This window comes from Hylobates moloch, unplaced genomic scaffold (genome assembly GCF_009828535.3).
Source record: "Hylobates moloch isolate HMO894 unplaced genomic scaffold, HMol_V3 SCAFFOLD_16, whole genome shotgun sequence".
NCBI classification, from domain to species: Eukaryota; Metazoa; Chordata; class Mammalia; order Primates; family Hylobatidae; genus Hylobates; species Hylobates moloch.
Window position 1 is genome coordinate 75,973,155 of NW_026652291.1, and position 19,707 is coordinate 75,992,861.

General features: G+C 37.5%; 1 protein-coding gene across 2 annotated transcripts in view; it reads right to left on the reverse strand.

Annotated features, from left to right (window-relative positions):
- Positions 1-19,707, reverse strand: part of SEC23A (SEC23 homolog A, COPII coat complex component) — a 72,963-nt gene that overhangs the window by 19,717 nt on the left and 33,539 nt on the right. For both annotated transcript variants that reach the window (XM_032135150.2, XM_058429545.1), the window contains 5 exons: positions 15,290-15,413; positions 13,086-13,166; positions 11,484-11,573; positions 9,930-10,036; positions 3,644-3,797 (listed from right to left, as the gene is read on the reverse strand). In XM_032135150.2, the coding sequence (XP_031991041.1) occupies positions 3,644-3,797; positions 9,930-10,036; positions 11,484-11,573; positions 13,086-13,166; positions 15,290-15,413 (556 nt within the window). The remainder of the gene's footprint in view (positions 1-3,643; positions 3,798-9,929; positions 10,037-11,483; positions 11,574-13,085; positions 13,167-15,289; positions 15,414-19,707) is intronic.

Consider the following 19,707-nt stretch of genomic DNA (forward strand, 5'->3'; position numbering starts at 1 on the left):
AGACTGGATAAAGAAAATGTGGTACATATACAGCATGAAATACTATGCAGCCATAAGAAGGAACAAGATTAGCCGGGCGTGATGGTTCATACCTGTAATCCCAGCACTCGGGAGGCCAAGGCAGGCAGATCACTTAAGGCCAGGAGTTCGAGACCAGCCTGACCAACATGGTGAAACCCTGTCTCTACTAAAAATACAAAAAAAATCACCTGGGTGTGGTGGCACACACCTGTTATCCCAGCTACTTGGGAGGCTGAGACAGGAGGATTGCTTGAACCTGCAGGAGGAGGTTGCAGTGAGCCGAGATCATGCCACTGCACTCCAGCCTGGGCGACAAGGTGAGACTCCGTCTCGAAAAAAAAAAAAAAATAGAACCAGATCATGTCCTTTGCAGGGACACAGACGAAGTTAGAAGCCATTATCTTCAGCAAACTAAGACAGGAATAGAAAAGCAAACACCGCATGCTCTGACTTACAAGTGGGAGCTGACTGATGAGAACACATGGACACATGGGGGGCAACAACACACTAGGCACCTGTGGGGAGTGAGGGGAGGGAGAGCATTGGGAAGAATAGCTAATAGATGCTGGCCTATAATACCTGGGTGATGGGATATCTGTGCAGTAAACCACCATGGCACACGTTTACCTATACAAAAACCCTGCACATCCTGCATTGTATGCCTGAACTTAAAAGTTGAAAAAAAAAAATTAAAAAACAATCTCAAAATTGAGATGAGATAAAAGATATAAAAGAGAACAATTCTAGACATAAGTCTCCAGAGAATCCTGACAATTCTGAAGAATTACAATCATCTGAGTCATTTCAGTGTATTCATGCAACAAGGGACATACAAAAAAAATCCACCTTTACAAGGAAAATCAGTAGGTTTTACATGGGACAGTAATCCAAGTTGTACTATTCAATTTTGTGTCATATGTGACAACCTACAAATTCAGCAATACCTCTGGCAAAATGGAAAAAGCCCTTTACTACGAATCACAGCCGTTTGACAAGCAAAAGGTGCCGATTACATCAAGCAGCTTTTAGAATCTCTAAACAATGAAGGATTTGTTGAGACAAAGTCACAATTAGTGAAAAAAACTAAGGAAGCAAGCTACTTCAGAGTACAGCTTATTACCTAGAAAAGTCACACAGTTGTTGAGAAAAGAATATTGCCAATATGTAAAATCACAGTAAGTGAAAATGCTAGGACAAGACGCTGTCTGAGGCCAGGTGCAGTAGCTCACGCCTGTAATCCCAGCACTTTGGGAGGCCGAGGCACATGGACCACCTGAGGTCAGGAGTTCAAGACCAGCCTGGCCAACATGGTGAAACCCATCTCTACTAAAAATACAAAAAATTAGCCAGCATGGTGGTGTGCACCTGTAATCCCAGCAGCTCCAGAGGCTGAGGCAGGAGAATCAAGTGAACCCAGGAGGCGGAGGTGGCAGTGAGCCAAGGTTGCGCCACTGCACTCTAGCCTGGGCAACAAGAGCCAAATTCTGTCTCAAAAAAAAAAAAAAAGATGAAGTCTGAGAAATTGAAAAGGTCCCATTTAAAAACAGTACAGTAAGTCAAAGCACTGATGACATGCCACGTGATGCTGGAGACATCTGTGTATAATAAGCTGAAAAATAACAGATTCTCTACAGATTGATGAGTTAACAGGTTTCACTGATGTCATGTCAGATTTCTAAATAACAGTGAAATTCAAGGAAAATTTCTGCTACAAAGAGAAACTTTTCTGCTGTCCTAAATAAGCCAGGGTCAAAATATATTTAATGTTACATCTATCTGGAAACAAAAGATCCACCTTGAAGGAACTGTGTTGGCATTTGTGTCCCATCAATAGTGTCCCATCAATAGTGGACCCTATGAGAGGATTAATCTTTCTTGTTGTTTTTTTTTTTTTAAAAAGGTAATATTGTCATAATGCTCCTTTTTTCAAAGAGGTACTAGTATAAAAAACTCTTGGAGGTGAAATCAAAAAAGTTCTGAATGATGCTACAAAAATGGCTAACTTTTTTTTTTTTTTTTTTTGAGACGAAGTCTTGCTCTGTCGCCCAGGCTGGAGTGCAGTGGCGCGATCTCGGCTCACTGCAAGCTCCAAAAAATGGCTAACTTTTAAAAACAAGTCTAGTTCACTCAAGAATTTTTAAAATTACACGAAAGCCTACACCAACAACACAAAAGCCACTGACACAGAAATTTGTCAGCTTAGCAAATAGAGTTCTCAACAGGGTGCTTAAGCTAAAGAGTGCATAAAGAAGTACCTTCAAAGAATTAATAAGCCAGAGGTTGCTAAGTAAAAATGGAGCATTAAGAACTGAGCTTAGCCAGGTATGGTGGCTCATGCTTGTAAAATCCCAACACTCTGGGAGACCAACATGGGAGGGGTGCTTGAGCACAGCAGTTTGAGACTACCTTGAGCAAAATAGTGAGACCCAGTCTCAACAAAATTTTTTTTTAATTAGCCAGGTATGGTGATGGTGGCTCATGCCTGTAATCCCAACACTTTGGGAGAATGAGGGAGAGTCACTTAAACCCAGGAGTTCCAGACCACCTTGGGCAACATAAGGAGACTCTATCTCTACAAAAAAATTTTAAATGTGCCAGGTGCGGTGGTGTGTGCCTGTAGTCCCAGCTACTCAGGAGGCTGAAGTGGGAGGATCACTTGAGCAGGGGAAGTCAAGGCTATGATGAGCCATGATCATCTCACTGAACTCCAGCCTGGGTGACAGAGTGAGACCCTGTCTCAAAAAAAAAAAAAAAAAAAAAAAAAAAAAAGGAACTAAGCTTAATCAAGTGCTCTATGTCACAATGCAAGTACAGTAATGGTGTTCTGGCATGTTAAAAACCTAAGTAAATCAACACTACTAATAACTTTATTAGCACACGACTTGGTAATCTAGAACCAGATAATACAGACTTGTCTATATTTTGCATGTTAATATGCCTAACTTTTCTACCCCGGTTCATTTCTTTTTTGACACAGGGTCTCACCCTGTTACCCAGGCTGGAATGCAGCAGCACAATCACAGCTCACTGCAGCCTCAAACCTCCTGGGCTCAAGTGATCCTCTCGCCTCAGCCTCTGGAGTAGGTGGGACTACAGGCACACAGCACCATGCCTGGCTGATTTTTTTTGTAGAGACAGGGGTTTCGCCATGTTGCCCAGGCTGATCTTGAACTCCTGGTCCAAAATGCTGGGATTACTACCATTAGCCACAATTTCTGGCCTAATTTCTTTTAAAAGATGCATATATAATAGTTCCATTAAAATGAAAGTAAAAAACTAAAGCCACAGCAATGAAGAAATATGTAAAAAGCCAATAAAAATGGTTACAATAATATAGAATTAAATTTGGAACTAACCTCATTCCAGCCAATAAGAATAGAAAAATAATAGGTTACATAATTGTCACTCTTACATTTTAAGGAAAAAAGGCAATCTAGTTTACAGGAAGAGTTAATGAGTTCTACTATTCATTACTGTGCTACTGTCTCAGTAATCTGAATAGGAGTTTCTCATACAGTATTTCAGATACACTGTTAAGTACTTTGAAAGAGATTATCTGCAACAAACATCTACTATAAATGAAAGCATACAGATTTAGAAAAGCACAGTGTTTATTTCTTACCAGTCGAATGAGCTGTCTGTCCAGCCACCTAAGCACATCTGGACCTTCTTCTGTTTCTGCTCTATATATTGCTAGCCGGGCCATAAGAATGGCAGCTGCCTCCTGGTCAAAAGATGCAGCAATGTTTTGGATTTGAGTTTGAGCATCTGCCCAGCTAAAAACAATAAGAAAGCATAGAAATGCTGCTGAATTATTACACCCACAATATTATAGTTGGCTACCACACAAATTTAAATTTAAAAGATAAAAGATACAGAAACTACTTCGATATTTCTTCTTAAGACAGAGTCTCGCTCTGTCACCTAGGCTGTGGTGCAATGGCGTGATCTTGGCTCACTGCAACCTCTGCCTATTGGGTTCAAGCAATTCTCCTGCCTCAACCTCCCAAGTAGCTGGGACTACAGGCGCCTGCCACCAGGCCCAGCTAATTTTTTGTATTTTTAGTGAGGCAGGAAATTAAACAAATAAAGAAAAACAAAATTAAAAAGAGAAGGAAATAACCTTTAGGTATTAGGCTAACTCATCCCAAAGGCAGTAACAGGCAAAGCCCAGACCCAGGCAAAGTATCGATAACATTATCCAAGAAGCCAGGGCTCAAAGGAATGTGCTCTGGAGACCCTCCCAGCAATCCCTCAAACACAGGGAAAAGAGAAACAAATTTTCCTTTCTCTTATGATATGAGTAAACCTATGAGTTTACAGATTCCTGTTTTCTATAACTAGCAACTTCAAGTGGTCTGTTTTATCTGAGCAGCACAGCGAAGGTCATGAGACATGCCTGAGCGGGCCTGGATTGCAACCATCTAGGCACCATAGCGAAGGTTATGAGATAAGCCCGTGAAAGGCTCTCTTGAGCAAAGCTAAATAACAGCCATCTGGGCCACATAGCAAGAGTCACACATAAGCCTGAGTTATGAACCTGTCACAGTTCAATTAACTGCCTTCGTTCTGCCTCTGTACGTGAGCTTTCATGCCACTACGCTTCACGCCACTGTAAGCTTGTTTCAAACTAGTTAACCCCCTTTCAAAAGTGTGTATATAAGCCAAGCCCTGTCTTTGTTCGGGGCCCAGTCTTCAGATGTTAATCCACTGGATCTGAGTGCACTCAATAAAACCCTCCTGTTCTACCTACTAGTCTCTCCAGTCTCCTGATTCCTACAACATTAGTAGAGAGGGGGTTTCGCCATGTTCACTAGGCTAGTCTTGAACTCCTGACCTCATGTGATCCACCTGCCTCAGCCTCCCAAAGTGCTGGAATAACAGGCGTGAGCCATCGCGCCCAGCCTACTTCAATATTTCAAAATTCCAATATTACTTAGACAAATTAGCTTTTTTTTTTTGGAGACAGAGTCTTGCTCTGTCACTCAGGCTGGAGTGCAGTGGAAGGATCTCAGCTCACTGCAACCTCTGTCTCCTGGGTTCAAGCAATTCTTGTGCCTCAGCCTCCTGAGTAGCTGGGATTACAGGCTCCGGCTAACTTTTTTGTATTTTAGTAGAGATGGGGTTTCACCATGTTGCCCAGGCTGGTCTTGAACTCCTGAGCTCAGGCAATCCACCCACCTGAACCTCCCAAAGTGCTGGGATTACAGGCGTGAGCCACCGCACCAGGCTCAAATTAGCATTTTTTTAAAATCACTAATAGCAGTTTTAGTATAGCATCCATTGTTTTTCAGACAAATATAACCAAACCTAAAGAAATCTTCCAAAGCAAGTGTAAAGGCAGCTCTCCAGCCACATTCCTTAAACATTAAGATTTTCACTAGTCCAGTCAGCATGGTGGCACACATCTATAGTCCCAGTTATTCAGGAGGCTAAGGTGGGAGAATCACTTAAGCCCAGAAGTTTGAGTTCAGCCTGGGAAACAGCAAGACCCTATCTCTAGGCTGGTTGCGGTGGCTCACACGTGTAATCCCAACACTTTGGGAGGCTGAGGCGGGCAGACTGCTTGAGTTCAGGAGTTCAAGATCAGCCTCAGCAACATGGTGAAACTCTTGTCTCTACTAAAAATACAAAAATTAGCCAGGCATGGTGGCGCATGCCTATAATCCCAGCTACTCTGGAGATGAGAACTGCCTTAACCTGGGAAGCAGAGGCTGCAATAAGCCGAGATGGCACCACTGCACTCCAGCATGGGCGACAGAGCAAGACTCTGTCTCAAAAAAAAACAAAAAAACAAACAAACAAAAAAACTTGAAAGTCATAAAATAAGGAAGTTTTTAAAAAACAGAGATTTTTTTTTAAGAGACAAGGTCTCACTCTATCACCTAAGCTGGAATGCAGTGGCATGATCATGGTTCAAGTGGCACAATCATGATTCACCTCAAACTCCTGGGCTCCAGCAATCCTCCCACCTCCGCCTTCTGAGCAGCAGGACTACAGGTACGGACCACCATGCCCAGCTAATTTAAAATAATTGTTTTAGAGATGAGGGTCTCACTATGTTGCCCAGGCTAGTCTCCAACTCCTGGACTCAAGTGATCTTCCTGCCTCAGCCTTCCCAAAACACTCGGATTACAGGCATAAGCCACCGCACTTGGCCAACAAAAGATTTTTACAAGTAAAAATAATAGCATATACGTGTGCCCACACACATAGATAGGCAAGTCCCTATATCCAACTTCAAAATTTCATTTCTTTAATTTTGATAAAGCAGAAATATAAAAATACAAAAATAAAGTTTTTCTCTCAACCTAAGTAATTCTTGTTTATTCCACTGGAAAATGAATAAAGTGTCAGAAGTTTCTCATTGGTCTTTCAATCATTAGTGATAAAAATCAAACAATTAAAATTACTTTGTATTCTTTTATTTCCATGTTAATACACTGACTAAAACTAATTAAAAGTTAATAAGTAAAAATTTCACTCTAAGGGATTAATTTGATACTATACATAAAATAGCAGCAATTTATTAAATCCAAATGCTGTATAAATCCAACTTATCCTGGGTAGACTCAGATCAAACTGATCCTGGGTAGACTCAGCAATACATTTCATCTGTTTGTTTGTTTGTTTGTTTGTTTAATATTTCAGATATAGTGACTGGCCAGACATACTTACAGACTTCTTGAAAATAAGTGCTGAACCACTTTTACATGTAAGAGTGATCCTAAGGGAATTCAGGCAGCAGCATGTTTAAAATTCTTCTCCCTTCTTTCTGTATTTTTAATTTTCTTTCATTAAGCAAATAATTATTAAATGTTTCCCAGATGGTTGAAACGTGTGAATTATCTCAATGTAGTAAACAGTAAGAAGCAAAAAAGAATGAGAATGTGTAAAAGAAGACATTGGTAATTTTGAAAGTTATGTTTTAATGCAATTTAAAGACTTCATGATTATACTAATAGTTTGGTTTAGTGTTTTATTAATTATTTTAGTTTTAATTTTAAAAATCAAACAATTAAAAACAACACTGTTTGAATCAGTACTTTCTAAACTTGAATGACCATATTTATTTGCTTTAAACTGAACTACAAAGGTGACTTTTTTAATTCTGAAAATATAATGGTGCAGTAGAGGAAATACATTCCAAGTGAACACATGCAAATTTACTAATTATGATTTGTTTAAACATAAATTAAAAGGTGGGCTCTTAAAGTCAAGTTTAAAGGGCTTTTTGACACTGTAAAAATCTGTCTTCTACATTTCCCATATCCCTTCACTGTGATTCTTACAACTAGTTTAAACCAAAATTCCTAGATCAAAGTCATTTTCTATATGAAAAATAGAGTAACTGTCTGCTCAGGAGCCTTTATTTTCATATGGCTTATTCACTTAACAAAAACACTTGTCTAGGCCCCTAAAGTCATAGTCCTAGTTTAAAAAAAACAAAAACAAAAAACAAAACAAAACAAAACAACGTGCTCTGATCATTGGAAATGGTTGGGATAAGTTAACTTGAAAAGATGGATGTTTTTGGTAAGACACAATGCTATAAATGGCACCATAACACACATATGTCTCTACAAATAGCCTCATAAATTCTGTGCAAACTGAAAATATATAAGCCCATGATATTTCTCATAAGACAGCACCCTGTCTCTTGAAAGAGTAATCTAACCTTTTAAAATTTTCATTTTAAAAATATTTCAAACATAAAGACAGTAGGAAGAGTGGAATAAACTCCTATATATCCATCACCTAGATTCACCAATTGTTAGCATTTTAACACATCTGCATTATCATTCTCTCTCTCCATTTATATACACATTTTTTGCTGAACTTTTCTAGATTAAGTTGGAGATACTATGACCTTCTGCCCAAAATACTTCAGTGTATATCTCCTAAGAACAAAAAAATTTCTTATATAGCTCCAATTACTAAACTCATGAAATTTAACACTGATATAATGCCATTATCATATAGAAAGAGACCATATTCATATTTCCCCAATTGTCTAATAATGGCTTCTAAAGCAAAATTTTTCTCTGACATTCGCATTTTGTCCATGATCACACATTGGCATTAGTGGTAATGTTTCTTTAGTATCCTTTAATTTGGATCAGTTGCTCAGACTTTCTTTGTCTTCCAAGACATTTTTGAATAGTATAAACCAGTGATTTTGTAAGTTGTAAAAAGTCCCTCATTTGGTATGTCGTTGTTTCCTTAAGCAAATGTACTGAATGTCAAATTTAATGTGTGCACACACATGTTGAGAGGCATAAATAAACTGAGAAGTTTGCCAAGAATCAGTACTTCCAAGTTCCTTATCTGAAATCTGAACAAATCTAAGGGAAGGTTCAGCTGACATTTTTTCTTCAAATGAATAATGTATCCCCTTGACATTGTTCCAGGATGTTAAGTCAAAGCAAGGTAACAGAACAGAACACTAAATCTATGTACAACCCTGCGCAAAGTAATAGATCATCCAATACAGCTAATACTCAGTTCAAATGTTGTGTTCATGTCCATCACTCACCATAAGTCTTAAAATTTTCAGGAATGAAGCTGGAGTTTTAAGTACAGTTCATGAAAATGAGAGCTACAAATGCCTTCCTTGTCCATTGTCGAGACCATGGCTAAACTGGGTAACTTTACAGATCAACACTTTCCCTATCCAGACAACCAAGTTCAAGACAAATAGAAATAAGGACCAAAGCCTGTTCATTTCGAGATTCACCTCATCTAAAAACCTCTTCCTAACTAAACTCATTCCACAATTATTTTCCTTTTGTTTTATACTTCCCAAATACATAGAGACACCAAAGTAGCAGAGAAATAATTTATTCCTAATTCTTAATAAAAAGAAGGGTACTAAATTTAGTTAAATTTGTTGTCTCTGCAAATGCTGGACAAAGAGCACATGAACAAATACATGTCTTATTTGGAAAATCTATCACAAAGATAGGAATAAGAAAAGGTATCTGTTGGGCTTTATTATTCCCTTTCAGGGACCCTGCCTATATCAACAAATTAGAACATGACTATGTTACACAAAATACTACCCTATAATTGAATCTGTTAGATAGAGACTTTACCTTTTGTGGTCTCAACAAGTGCTAGTCAAAGTATGGTATGTGAACCAGTGCCATGAAGTCAAAAGAGGAACTGAGAATAAATATTTAGAAACTGAGCAATTTCACAAAATAATCTTATATCTTATTAATCTAATAATATAAAACAGGGAGTTTGTTTTAAATCACTTTTTAAAATTTCATTTTTCTAGTAATTCATTTTTATTGTATTTAATAAAAGCATCTGTACCCAAAGGATTAGGAAAAAAAAGCACAACTGGCCCTTTACCACAGACAATGTGAGGATGACTCTATACCACACCGTCATACAGCAGGAGGCTAAGTATGTTCATGGCTTCCGCATTCATACTCTCCTACAACACAACGTACTCCACAAAGCAGAAGCTGAGTAATGGCATAATAAATGAATTAAATGACTAATAAAACTTGAAAAAAAAAAAGCTAAGAATTTTTATCACTAATTGAAAAGTAATGTGATTAATTACTGTGCTATATCATTTATATATATAATGGATTATATATATTATTATTGCCTATTATAGGTAAATATTTGATTTTTCTCGTCTCACAGAATGAGGTAAATAAAATAATATTTTGAAGGGTGTGTCTTAGAAGTACTTTTTAAAATTGCTCTTACGGTTCTTAGTAATGAATATTGTAGCAAATAAGCTGGGTTAGAAAGAAATAAATAAAATACTATCAGTCACAAATATTCACTTGCTAGTCATGGATGTCACCCAAAATAGGAATCCAGTTTGGAAACACAACCCAGATAGCTGTGATATGAAAATCAAATCTCTAACAAATACAACTTACTTCCTAGCAATGGTGGTCACTCGGATGCGTCGCTGCCCACTTGAGTGCTGATACTGAGTCACAAACTGGATGGCACCACGCCCTCCTTGAGGAATTGGAGCATTATGCTGTATAAATATAACGGAGTAAAACCTAAGCAAAATTTACCATGTTGTTGTCATATAATCACAGGCTACATGTCCTAGCACTAAAAATAATTCATTCTAAAATTGATTAGAAGCATACTTATTTCCAATGCATCCAAAACAGTTATAATTTGTCACACAGAAGTGGAGAAATTAATTTGGAGAAGAGGAAAATAATCAAGAATCAGAGAAGTCAGTCCTGCTAGGAAATCAATTTTCAAGTACTATATAAGCCAGAGGGACATGAAAGAACAAAGAAAAGGGAGAGCACAAAGAAATTAAAAGACAATTCCTAAGTGAGGCCATTTAAGCCAAATTGCACAGATTGAATATCCCTTATCCAAAATGCTTGGGACCCGAAATGTTTTGAATTTTGTATATTTTCAAACGTGGGAATATTTGCCTTGTACCAATTGAACATCCCCAAATCCAAAAATCCAAAATCCAAAATGCTCTCCAATGAGCATTTTCTTTGAGTGTCATGTCAGTGTTCAGAAAGTTCCAGATTTTGAAACAGTTCAGATTTCAGATCTGAGTTGTTCAACTTGTAACTGGATAAAGAGAAATCGAGCTAAGTCCTCCTCCCCTAGGTATAGAAGATGAAAGCAGAACTTTTAGGAACATTATCATATGATGAACAACCAACCAATGAAAGATTAATAATGAGAAGAAACTAATAGCAATATATAATAACTATCATCAGAAAGAAATACAAGTAGTCAATAGGAGAACTTTATTCATGCATTCTGACAACAGATATAACAGATATTCTTGCTTTGTTTTTGTGTGTTGTTTTGCTTTTGTCAGTAAGAGTCAACATATTTCTTATAAATTTTAATGTTTAAAAAAAAACTATAGCACCTGCCTTAGGAAAGCTGACTTAATATTTTGTGGTTCATTTAATGCCTAAAAACTATTAATAAATAAGTCAGTAATTTGTATTATTCTTCAATGTGATTAATTATCTCTTGTGGCAGAAAAAAAATCTTTCCAAATATGATTACTTTCTAAACTTTTTCTATGGATTTTGACATATTAGACCTTCTTGTAGGAAGACTCATATATCATATATACTTTGTGACAACTAGGAAAAACTAGACATCTAATTGCAAAAATGTGTAGCTAGAAGGGAATTTTAAATAACTGCATTTTCCTTCATTTTTATATTCAAAAAAAGAAAGAAAACAGACTAAAAGTTGGGCTACCCAAGGTTTGGAGTTTGTAGGTTTCCCTGCATTTCTATTACAATACGTCCTGTCACCAAGGAGTTTAGCCTTGAAAAATAAAAAAAAGACAAATATAAATTCCAATACAGAAAATAAATTTTGGGTTATATCTACTATAGGAAAAAAAAATATGAACTATTCATGGCCTAAAGTAAGTACTTATTCAAATGTATGTTTTGATATTCAGATGTAGAAAGTCATACCTGATTGACAACCTCAAAATATATGGCTAAGGTTGTAGTGGGACTAAGTCCACATATCTTCCACTGACATGTGCCACCTGTTCCTATCTCCTGTAAAAATAAAATATAGCATGTTTGAAAGCTTTAGACACAATTTATTAATTTTATATTAAGGTGAAAAAGGAAAAAGACCACAGGAAAAAAAAAAATCATGTTTCAAACTAATTCAACAATGTTAAGAGCTTAAAATATTTTAAGACCAAAAAAAAAAAAAGCATTTTTACATAATAAAAATAAAATAATTTTTATATACTAAAAGTAAAATTCAAATTCTTGCTAAGTAAATTATAAAAGTGTTAATATAAGTTCTTCATACTGTTTCATTTAAAAGCGTATGCTATTTGGCCAGGTGCGGTGACTCACACCTGTAATCCCAGTACTTTGGGAGGCCGAGGCGGGCAGATCATGAGGTCAGGAGATGGAGACCATCCTGACTAACACGGTGAAACCCCATCTCTACTAAACACACAAAAATTCAGCCGGGCGTGGTGACGGGCGCCTGTAGTCCTAGCTACTTGGAAGGCTGAGGCAGGAGAATGGCGTGAACCCAGGAGGCGGAGCTTGCAGTGAGCAGAGAGGGCGCCACTGCACTCCAACCTGGGCGGCAGAGTGAGACTCTGTTTCAAAAAAATAAATAAATAAATAATAAAAGTATATGCTATTTAAGGAAGTAACTGCAACTAACATTATCCTTCTATCCAACTACTTGATCTGTATAAAAAGAAACTGATTTAACATATAATATATGCATTTACGAACATATGTTCTCTGGATGAGAATTGTTAAGCACTCTGATTCCCAAGAAAACGTCATAGATATAGATAGACCTTTACCAGCAAACTGCTTATACACTGTAATTTTTTAGCTTTGTCATTTTTAAAGTTGATTACCCACTTTGTATTATTTGTCCCACCATCCTCTCTACAGCTACATGATTCTACCATTTTAGAGTACATTATACTTCCATTAAATTGGATAAAAAGAACAAAGAACTGAAATTCCAAATCTGGCTAATTTGGTTACTTTTTTGAAAATTCTGGTAACAAAAATCAATTTAGAGCTAATTTTGACTTTCAGAAGTCTCCAAATTTCCAAATCATGAGTTTTTGTTTTGTTTTGTTTTGTTTGTTTGTTTGTTTTTTAGGCACACTGGGGCAAGACATAATTTGGGCATAAAAAAATAGAAGACTGGCGACAGTATTAAAAGTTTTCATTAGGGGTGGATGGGAAAAGGCTATGCAGAAAGAGCAACCACGAATAGAGGCATACCAATGGGAGCTGAACTACATAAAACAATCAACATAAGAATTTTGAAAGGAATGCTATAGGCTGCCACCCCAAGTTTTTGTTGGTGCTGTCCTGTGCATTCACTGTATCTTCTTTTTTTTCTTTTTTGAGGGGGGATAACAGGAGGGGAACAGGGTCTCTCTATGTTGCCTGGGCTGGTCTCTAACTCCCGGGCTTAAGCAATCCTCCTGCCTCAGTCTCCCAAGTAGCTGGGATTACAGGTGCAAGCCACAGTTCCTAGCCCTTTATTTTCTTTTTAGAATAAACACAACTTACATTTTCAGACACACAGGGTCCTTTAGAATTGAGTGACACACAGGGTCCAATAGCTCCTGAAATCTTTATTTCCCTTGAGGTCTGCAAAATAAGAAAATAGCATGTTCGGTTTCCTCAAAGATATGTTCAAATGTTCAACTACAGGTGTATAAGAATATAAGATATTCATCTATATTTAAAACTCAAAGCCAATGAAAATACACTAACATGAAAAATAATCAATGAGCACTTCTATGCTCACTGACAAATTTAAAATCGGCACCAACCTACTTTTAACCTTCTATTTCCATTAGCACATAGGAGGTCTCCATTTGGGAACCCCATTCTGACTTCAGACTTCTACCTATCCACCCAAAATTCACATATCCTAATCCAAAACCTTAGACACCCTATTCTATTTTTCCTCCCATAGAAAATCTGTCACCAAGATTGGTCTCTCCCCAGTCTCTCTTGCCACCAAAATTTAAGCTATCACAATACCTTCTATCTAAAAAAAAAAAAATTGGAAAGCCTACTTTTGTTTTCTTACTTGAGATTCTTTTTCCTGACATATGCAGAATACCACTGTCAGATGAATCTTACCCAAAATACCTAATATGACTTCTGCCTACACTTGTGTCTCCACACTACAACCAGCTCCCACAAATTTAAGCTATTTCCCCTCATTCCAATACAAAGCATCTACTCTCACTGGGCAGTTTTCTCAAACACACAATGCTGATTCTCACCTCTATGCCTCTCCTCACACTGGGTTCCTGAATAAAATGCATTATCCTCTAACACCTTTAAAAAAACAACTGTGGCCGGGCACAGTAGCTCACGCCTGTAATCCCAACACTTTGAGAGGCTGAGGCCGGTGGATCACCTGAGGTCGGGAGTTCAAGACCAGCCTGACCAACATGGAGAAACCCTGTCTCTACTAAAAATACAAAATTAGCTGGGCATAGTGGCACATGCCTGTAATCCCAGCTACTCGGGAGGGTGAGGCAGGAGAATCGCTTGAACCCAGGAGGCAGAGGTTATAGTGAGCTGAGATCATGACATTGCACTCCAGCCGGGCAACAAGAGCAAAACTCCATCTCAAAAACAAAACAAAACAAAAAAAACTATAAGTCACACTCCTTAGAATAAATTGTGTCCTATATATGTTCATTTTTCTTCTCTAAACCTTTATAGCGTTTTTATAACTTACTATTATGTCATTCTATTACATACACTGTTTACTTTTCCTGCCTCTCTAATCACGAGAATGCTAAGTTTCTCGACAGCAAGACGTGTACCTTAGATATCCCTAGACATCTCTGTAATTTCCCATGCAATGTTGGGCATATAGCAGGCATTCAATGAAACAAGATTAATAAGTATTTAATGAAAATGCAAAACTAATGTGCTTAGAATTAATTTAATAAGAATCAATTAGGATTAGAAGCACTTAACCTTTGGGTATTTTAAATCCAAATTTGAAATAAATGATAGAATTACGTAATAACAACTAATCATAAAACAATTACTGATTATCCAAAAGGTAAACAGTTTCCTCTTAAGTTAGATAACAATTCCTATCATTAACCTAGCACTAACATAAATAGATTTGGCTCTACAAAAGATAAAACAGGCCGGACGTGGTGGCTCATGTCTGTAATCTCAGCACTTTGGAAAGCTGAGACAGGCAGATCACCTGAGGTCAGGAGTTCGAGACCAGCCTGGCCAACATGGTGACACCGCATCTCTACTAAAAATACAAAAATTAGACAGACACAGTCGTATACACCTGTAGTCCCAGCTACTCAGGAGGCTGAGGCTGGACAGTCACTTGAATCCAGGAGGCAGAGGCTGCAGTGAGACAACATCATGCCACTGCACTCTAGCCTGGACGACAGGGGAAGACTCTGTCTCAAAAAAAAAAGATAAAACATACTTTAAGGAGCTAAGCCCTACACAAAGAAAAAAACGAAAAGTTAAAGAATATTTTACCAATATTGTTCTACTTTTCTACCAATTGTTCAGAAATGCTCAAGTAAAGTCTCATACATTGAATGATGACACTCTTCTGGTGAAGAAAATCTCTAACTCAGGTTTCAATATAAAATAACCACAATTTTGAAAGCAAGTATTAAATTTGATTAATGGCATTTTAGAATTACACTCAAGCCTATAAGCTCTCTTTTGATAACATATCGCACATGTCAAGTTTTGGTTCTTACCTTTATTTCTAGTGTACCACCAAAGCCCATTTTAAACTGTCCATGCATGTCTTTGGTAAAGACTCTTTGAAAAGTTTGTTTGAATAAGGACGTATTGAAAGAATCACCCATTACCATGTATCCTCTGCATGGAAAGAACAAAAAAACAACATACTTGACACAGTTACTGAGTCCACGTGTTAAAATCGTAGAAGAAAATTACCTCTCAAAACTACCAATAAATTTTAAAGATATTTCCCAAAATGTGCTGTATTACTAATTTTTAATATTAAAATATATATGAGAATATCCTCACCCCACAAATAATCTCAATCCAAAAGGTAACAGAGTGACCCTAACAGCTGCATTTGTCCTTGGTAATTTAAAAAAAATTCTTCTTTAAATAGGCAATATATCTCCACCATATTACAAAACACAAAAGGTACAGAAGAGTATATAGTAACAAATGTTCTCCATATTGGTAAAGGTACCTGACAGTTTCCAGCATGCATTCTCTTTTTTTTTTTCCAGACAGGGTCTCACTCTGTCGCCTAGGCTGGAGTGCAGTGGCACAATCACGGCTCACTGCAGCCACAACCTCCTGGGCTCAAGCCATCCTCCTACCTCAGCCTGCCAAGTAGCTAGACTACAGGCTGCACCAACATGCCCAGCTAATTTTTTTGTTTTTTGCAGCGATAGGGTTTTGCCATGTTGCCCAGGTTGGTCTTGAACTTCTGGACTCAAACAATATGCTCATCTCGGGCTGCCAAGGTGCTGGGATTATAAGGATGAGCCACCCACCCATCCCATTCTCACTCTTAAAAACGAGTATGTGTGTGTATGTATATGCATGTATTGTCTATGTCACATGAAATATACACGTTATACCGAGCAAATGAGAATGGAAGAAAATTAAGAGAGTATTTTCACTTTATGCACTTATTTTAAATTTTTTTCAATAAGCATATACCTACTTTTTAATTAAAACAAATTTTAATATTAACTTGAAAGTTAAAAACTATTTTGATACCATTCCTTCTCTAATAGATTGGCAAAAATCAGTTTGACAGCAACATATTATGTTGGTGAGGCTATGGAAAAACAGGCACTCTCATATACATCTGCTGGGACTGCAAAATGGTACAACCCCAGTACAGAGCAACTTGATAATATCTAACAAAATCACATATGGATTTCCTCCTTAATCCAGCTACCCCACTAATAGTAATCTATTCCAAAGATACTCTAACAAAACAAAAACAGAAAAACAAAATATATTCACAAGATTATTTGCCGAAGCACTATTTGTAACAACAAAAGTTTTTTTTTCCTTTTTTCCTTATGTTTGAAATACTGTATTTCAAACACAAACTCAGAATAACAGAAAACTGAAAACAATCCAAATAATCATGTAATTAAAGACTAGATGAAAAAATATTACATCCACACAATGCAGTAATACACTGCTACAGACTGATTTCTAGGATATAAGTGAAAAACACAAAGAGGGCAAAGACGTATAAAATATTGTTTATATAAAAAGGGGGATACACATATGCATAAAATATTTAGATACACTTGCTCACATTTTTAAAATATTTTAAGTATTAAACATCAATAAAAGATACAATCAAAAATTAAAATACGCAAAAGAATAAAACTGATGTGTTATAACTAATTGACCATAATTTTACTTTTGATATTATTAAAAAGTTTTTATGTTATCTCTGATGCTTATTAGAAATTGTATCCTTTTAAATTTTTTAATGTTACTGGTACATAAATTTATAATTAAACTTTGTACACCGACCTTGATCCAGAAGGCTTGCCAACTTCACATATTAATACCAATAGTTTATAGATTCTGTCAGATTTTCTACAAACATATTATCTATGATGATCTAAGTCATCATTATACCTGATAATACATCCTAGATTAATGACAATTTATACCACCCCATTTCTCTGCTCCCTTTTACAGTAAACCTCTATGGAGGAATTGTCCACACCCTTACATCTATCTTCCAAATATATCCAAAATCCAACCACTTCCCACCATCTGTGCTACCATCACTTGGTATTCTTACATCCCTATACTCTACTAACGACAAATGAAGTCAGCGATCCTTTTAAACTATTAAGTCAGATCATAAAACCCCTCTGTTGAAAACTCTCCAATGCCTTCCCATCTCACTCAAGGTAAAGTCCAAAGCCCTTTAAACAGGTAAATGGACTTTGTAACCTATCCTCCTCACTCACTCCATTCCAGCTACTTTGTTCTCCTTGCTATTTCTCAAAATCACAGGTACATTCTCTTTTTTTTTTATTATTTTTTGAGCCCAGGTCTCACTCTGTCACGCAGGCTGCAGTGCAGTGATGCAATCATGGCTCACCACAGCCTCGACTTCCCAAGCTCCAGCAATCCTCCCACCTCAGCCTCCCAAGTAGCTGGGACCACAAGCGCACACCACCATGCCCAGCTAATTTTTGTATTTTTGGTAGAGACAGGGTTTCACCATGTTGCCCAGACTGGTCTCAAACTCCTGAGCTCAAGCAATCCACCCACCTCAGCCTCCCAAAGTGCTAGGATTACACAGGTGTGAGCCACAGCGCCTGTCCCCAGGTACATTCTCAACTTGGTACTTGCTATTCCTCACTTGGAACACTCTTACTTCATATATGCACATGGCTCACTCTTACTTCCTTACATCTTTGCTAAAATATCACCTTCAATAAGGCTCTGCCTATTCATCCTATTTAGAACCACAAACCCCAATTCTTCTTTCCTGACCTTTTTTTCTTCCAAATGCTATCACCATCTGACATTCTATCTACCATACTTACCCTACCTCCTCTCATTAGACCTGTACTAACATGTGGCTAGTTAAATTTAAATGTAAAGCAATTAAAATTAAAATTTTAGTTCCTCAGTCATACTTGCCACATTTCCATGGGACAGCACAAAGAAAACATCCATTGCGAAATAATACGGAAGAGCCCTGCACTAGAAGATAAGCTCCATCAGGGCAAAGAGTTTTACGTTTAGTTCACTGCTTTACTTGCAGTGCCATGAGCAGTTTGCTACATAACAGGTGCTCATTCATATTTATTAGATGAATGATTTAAATAAATAAACTTGAGAAAGGGTTGACACATCTAATCGATTTTTAAGTCTAATTAAATTATTTTAAAAATAATAACTGATCATGGAAGAGGAAAGAACACATCCCAGGTCATTCTGTGAAGACAGTTACCCTGATGCCAACACCAAACAAAAGAAAACTACAGGACAGTATCTCCTGTGAAGACAGATGCAAAAATCCTCAACAAAATGCCAGCAAATTGAATTTAGCAATAATAAAAAGGATTATACACCGTGACCAAGTGAGATTCATCCCAGAAAGGCAAGGTAGGTTTAAAATCCAAAAATCAGTGCAAAATACCATATTAATAAGGACAAAAGTCACATGATCATATCAATAGGTATAGAAACAGCATTTAACAAAATCCCAAAAACACATTTTCATGAGAGTTTTTGGAAGGGAACTTACTCAATCTGATGAAATCCACAGCTAATATCTTCTAATGGTAGAAGACTAAACAGGGATGGGCGCAGTAGCTCATGCCTGTAATCCCAGCACTTTGGGAGGCCGCGGCAGGTGGATCACCTGAGGTCAGGAGTCCGAGACTAGCCTGACCAACATTGTGAAACTCCATCTCTACTAAAAATACAAGAATTAGCTGGGCGTAGTGGCGCATGCCTGTAGTCCCAGCTACTGAGGGGGCTGAGGCAGCAGAATCACTTGAACCCAGGAGGCGGAGGTTGCAGTGAGCCGAGATCGTGCCACTGCACTCCAGCTTGGGCAACAAGAGGGAAACTCCATCTCAAAAAAAAGACTAAACGACTTCCCCCAAAGATCAAGAACAACACAAGGATATTCACTCTCACCATTTTTAATCCCGTACTGGACATTCCAGCCAGGGCAATTAGGCAAGGAAAAGAAAATGCATGCAGATGGGAAGGAAGAAGTAAAACAATACCAATTTGCAGATGGTATGATGTTATATAGGGAAAATCCTAAGAAGTCCACAGAAAAACTACTAAAACTAATAAACAAGTTCCGCAAGGTTGCAGGGTATAAAATCGACATATAAAAATCAATTGTTGGCCGGGCACAGTGGCTCATGCCTGTAATCCCAGCTCTCTTTGGTAGGCCAAGGCGAGCAGATAACTTGAAATAAACATGAAAATTAGCCAGGCATGGTGCTACATGCCTGTAATCCAGATACTTGGAAGGCTGAGGCACAAGAATCTGCTGAACCTGGGAGGCAGAGGTTGCAGTGAGCTGAGATCGCACCACTGCACTCCAGCCTGGGCAACACAGCGAGACAATGTCTCAAAACTAAAAAATTAAAAAATTTTTTAAAATCAAGGCTGG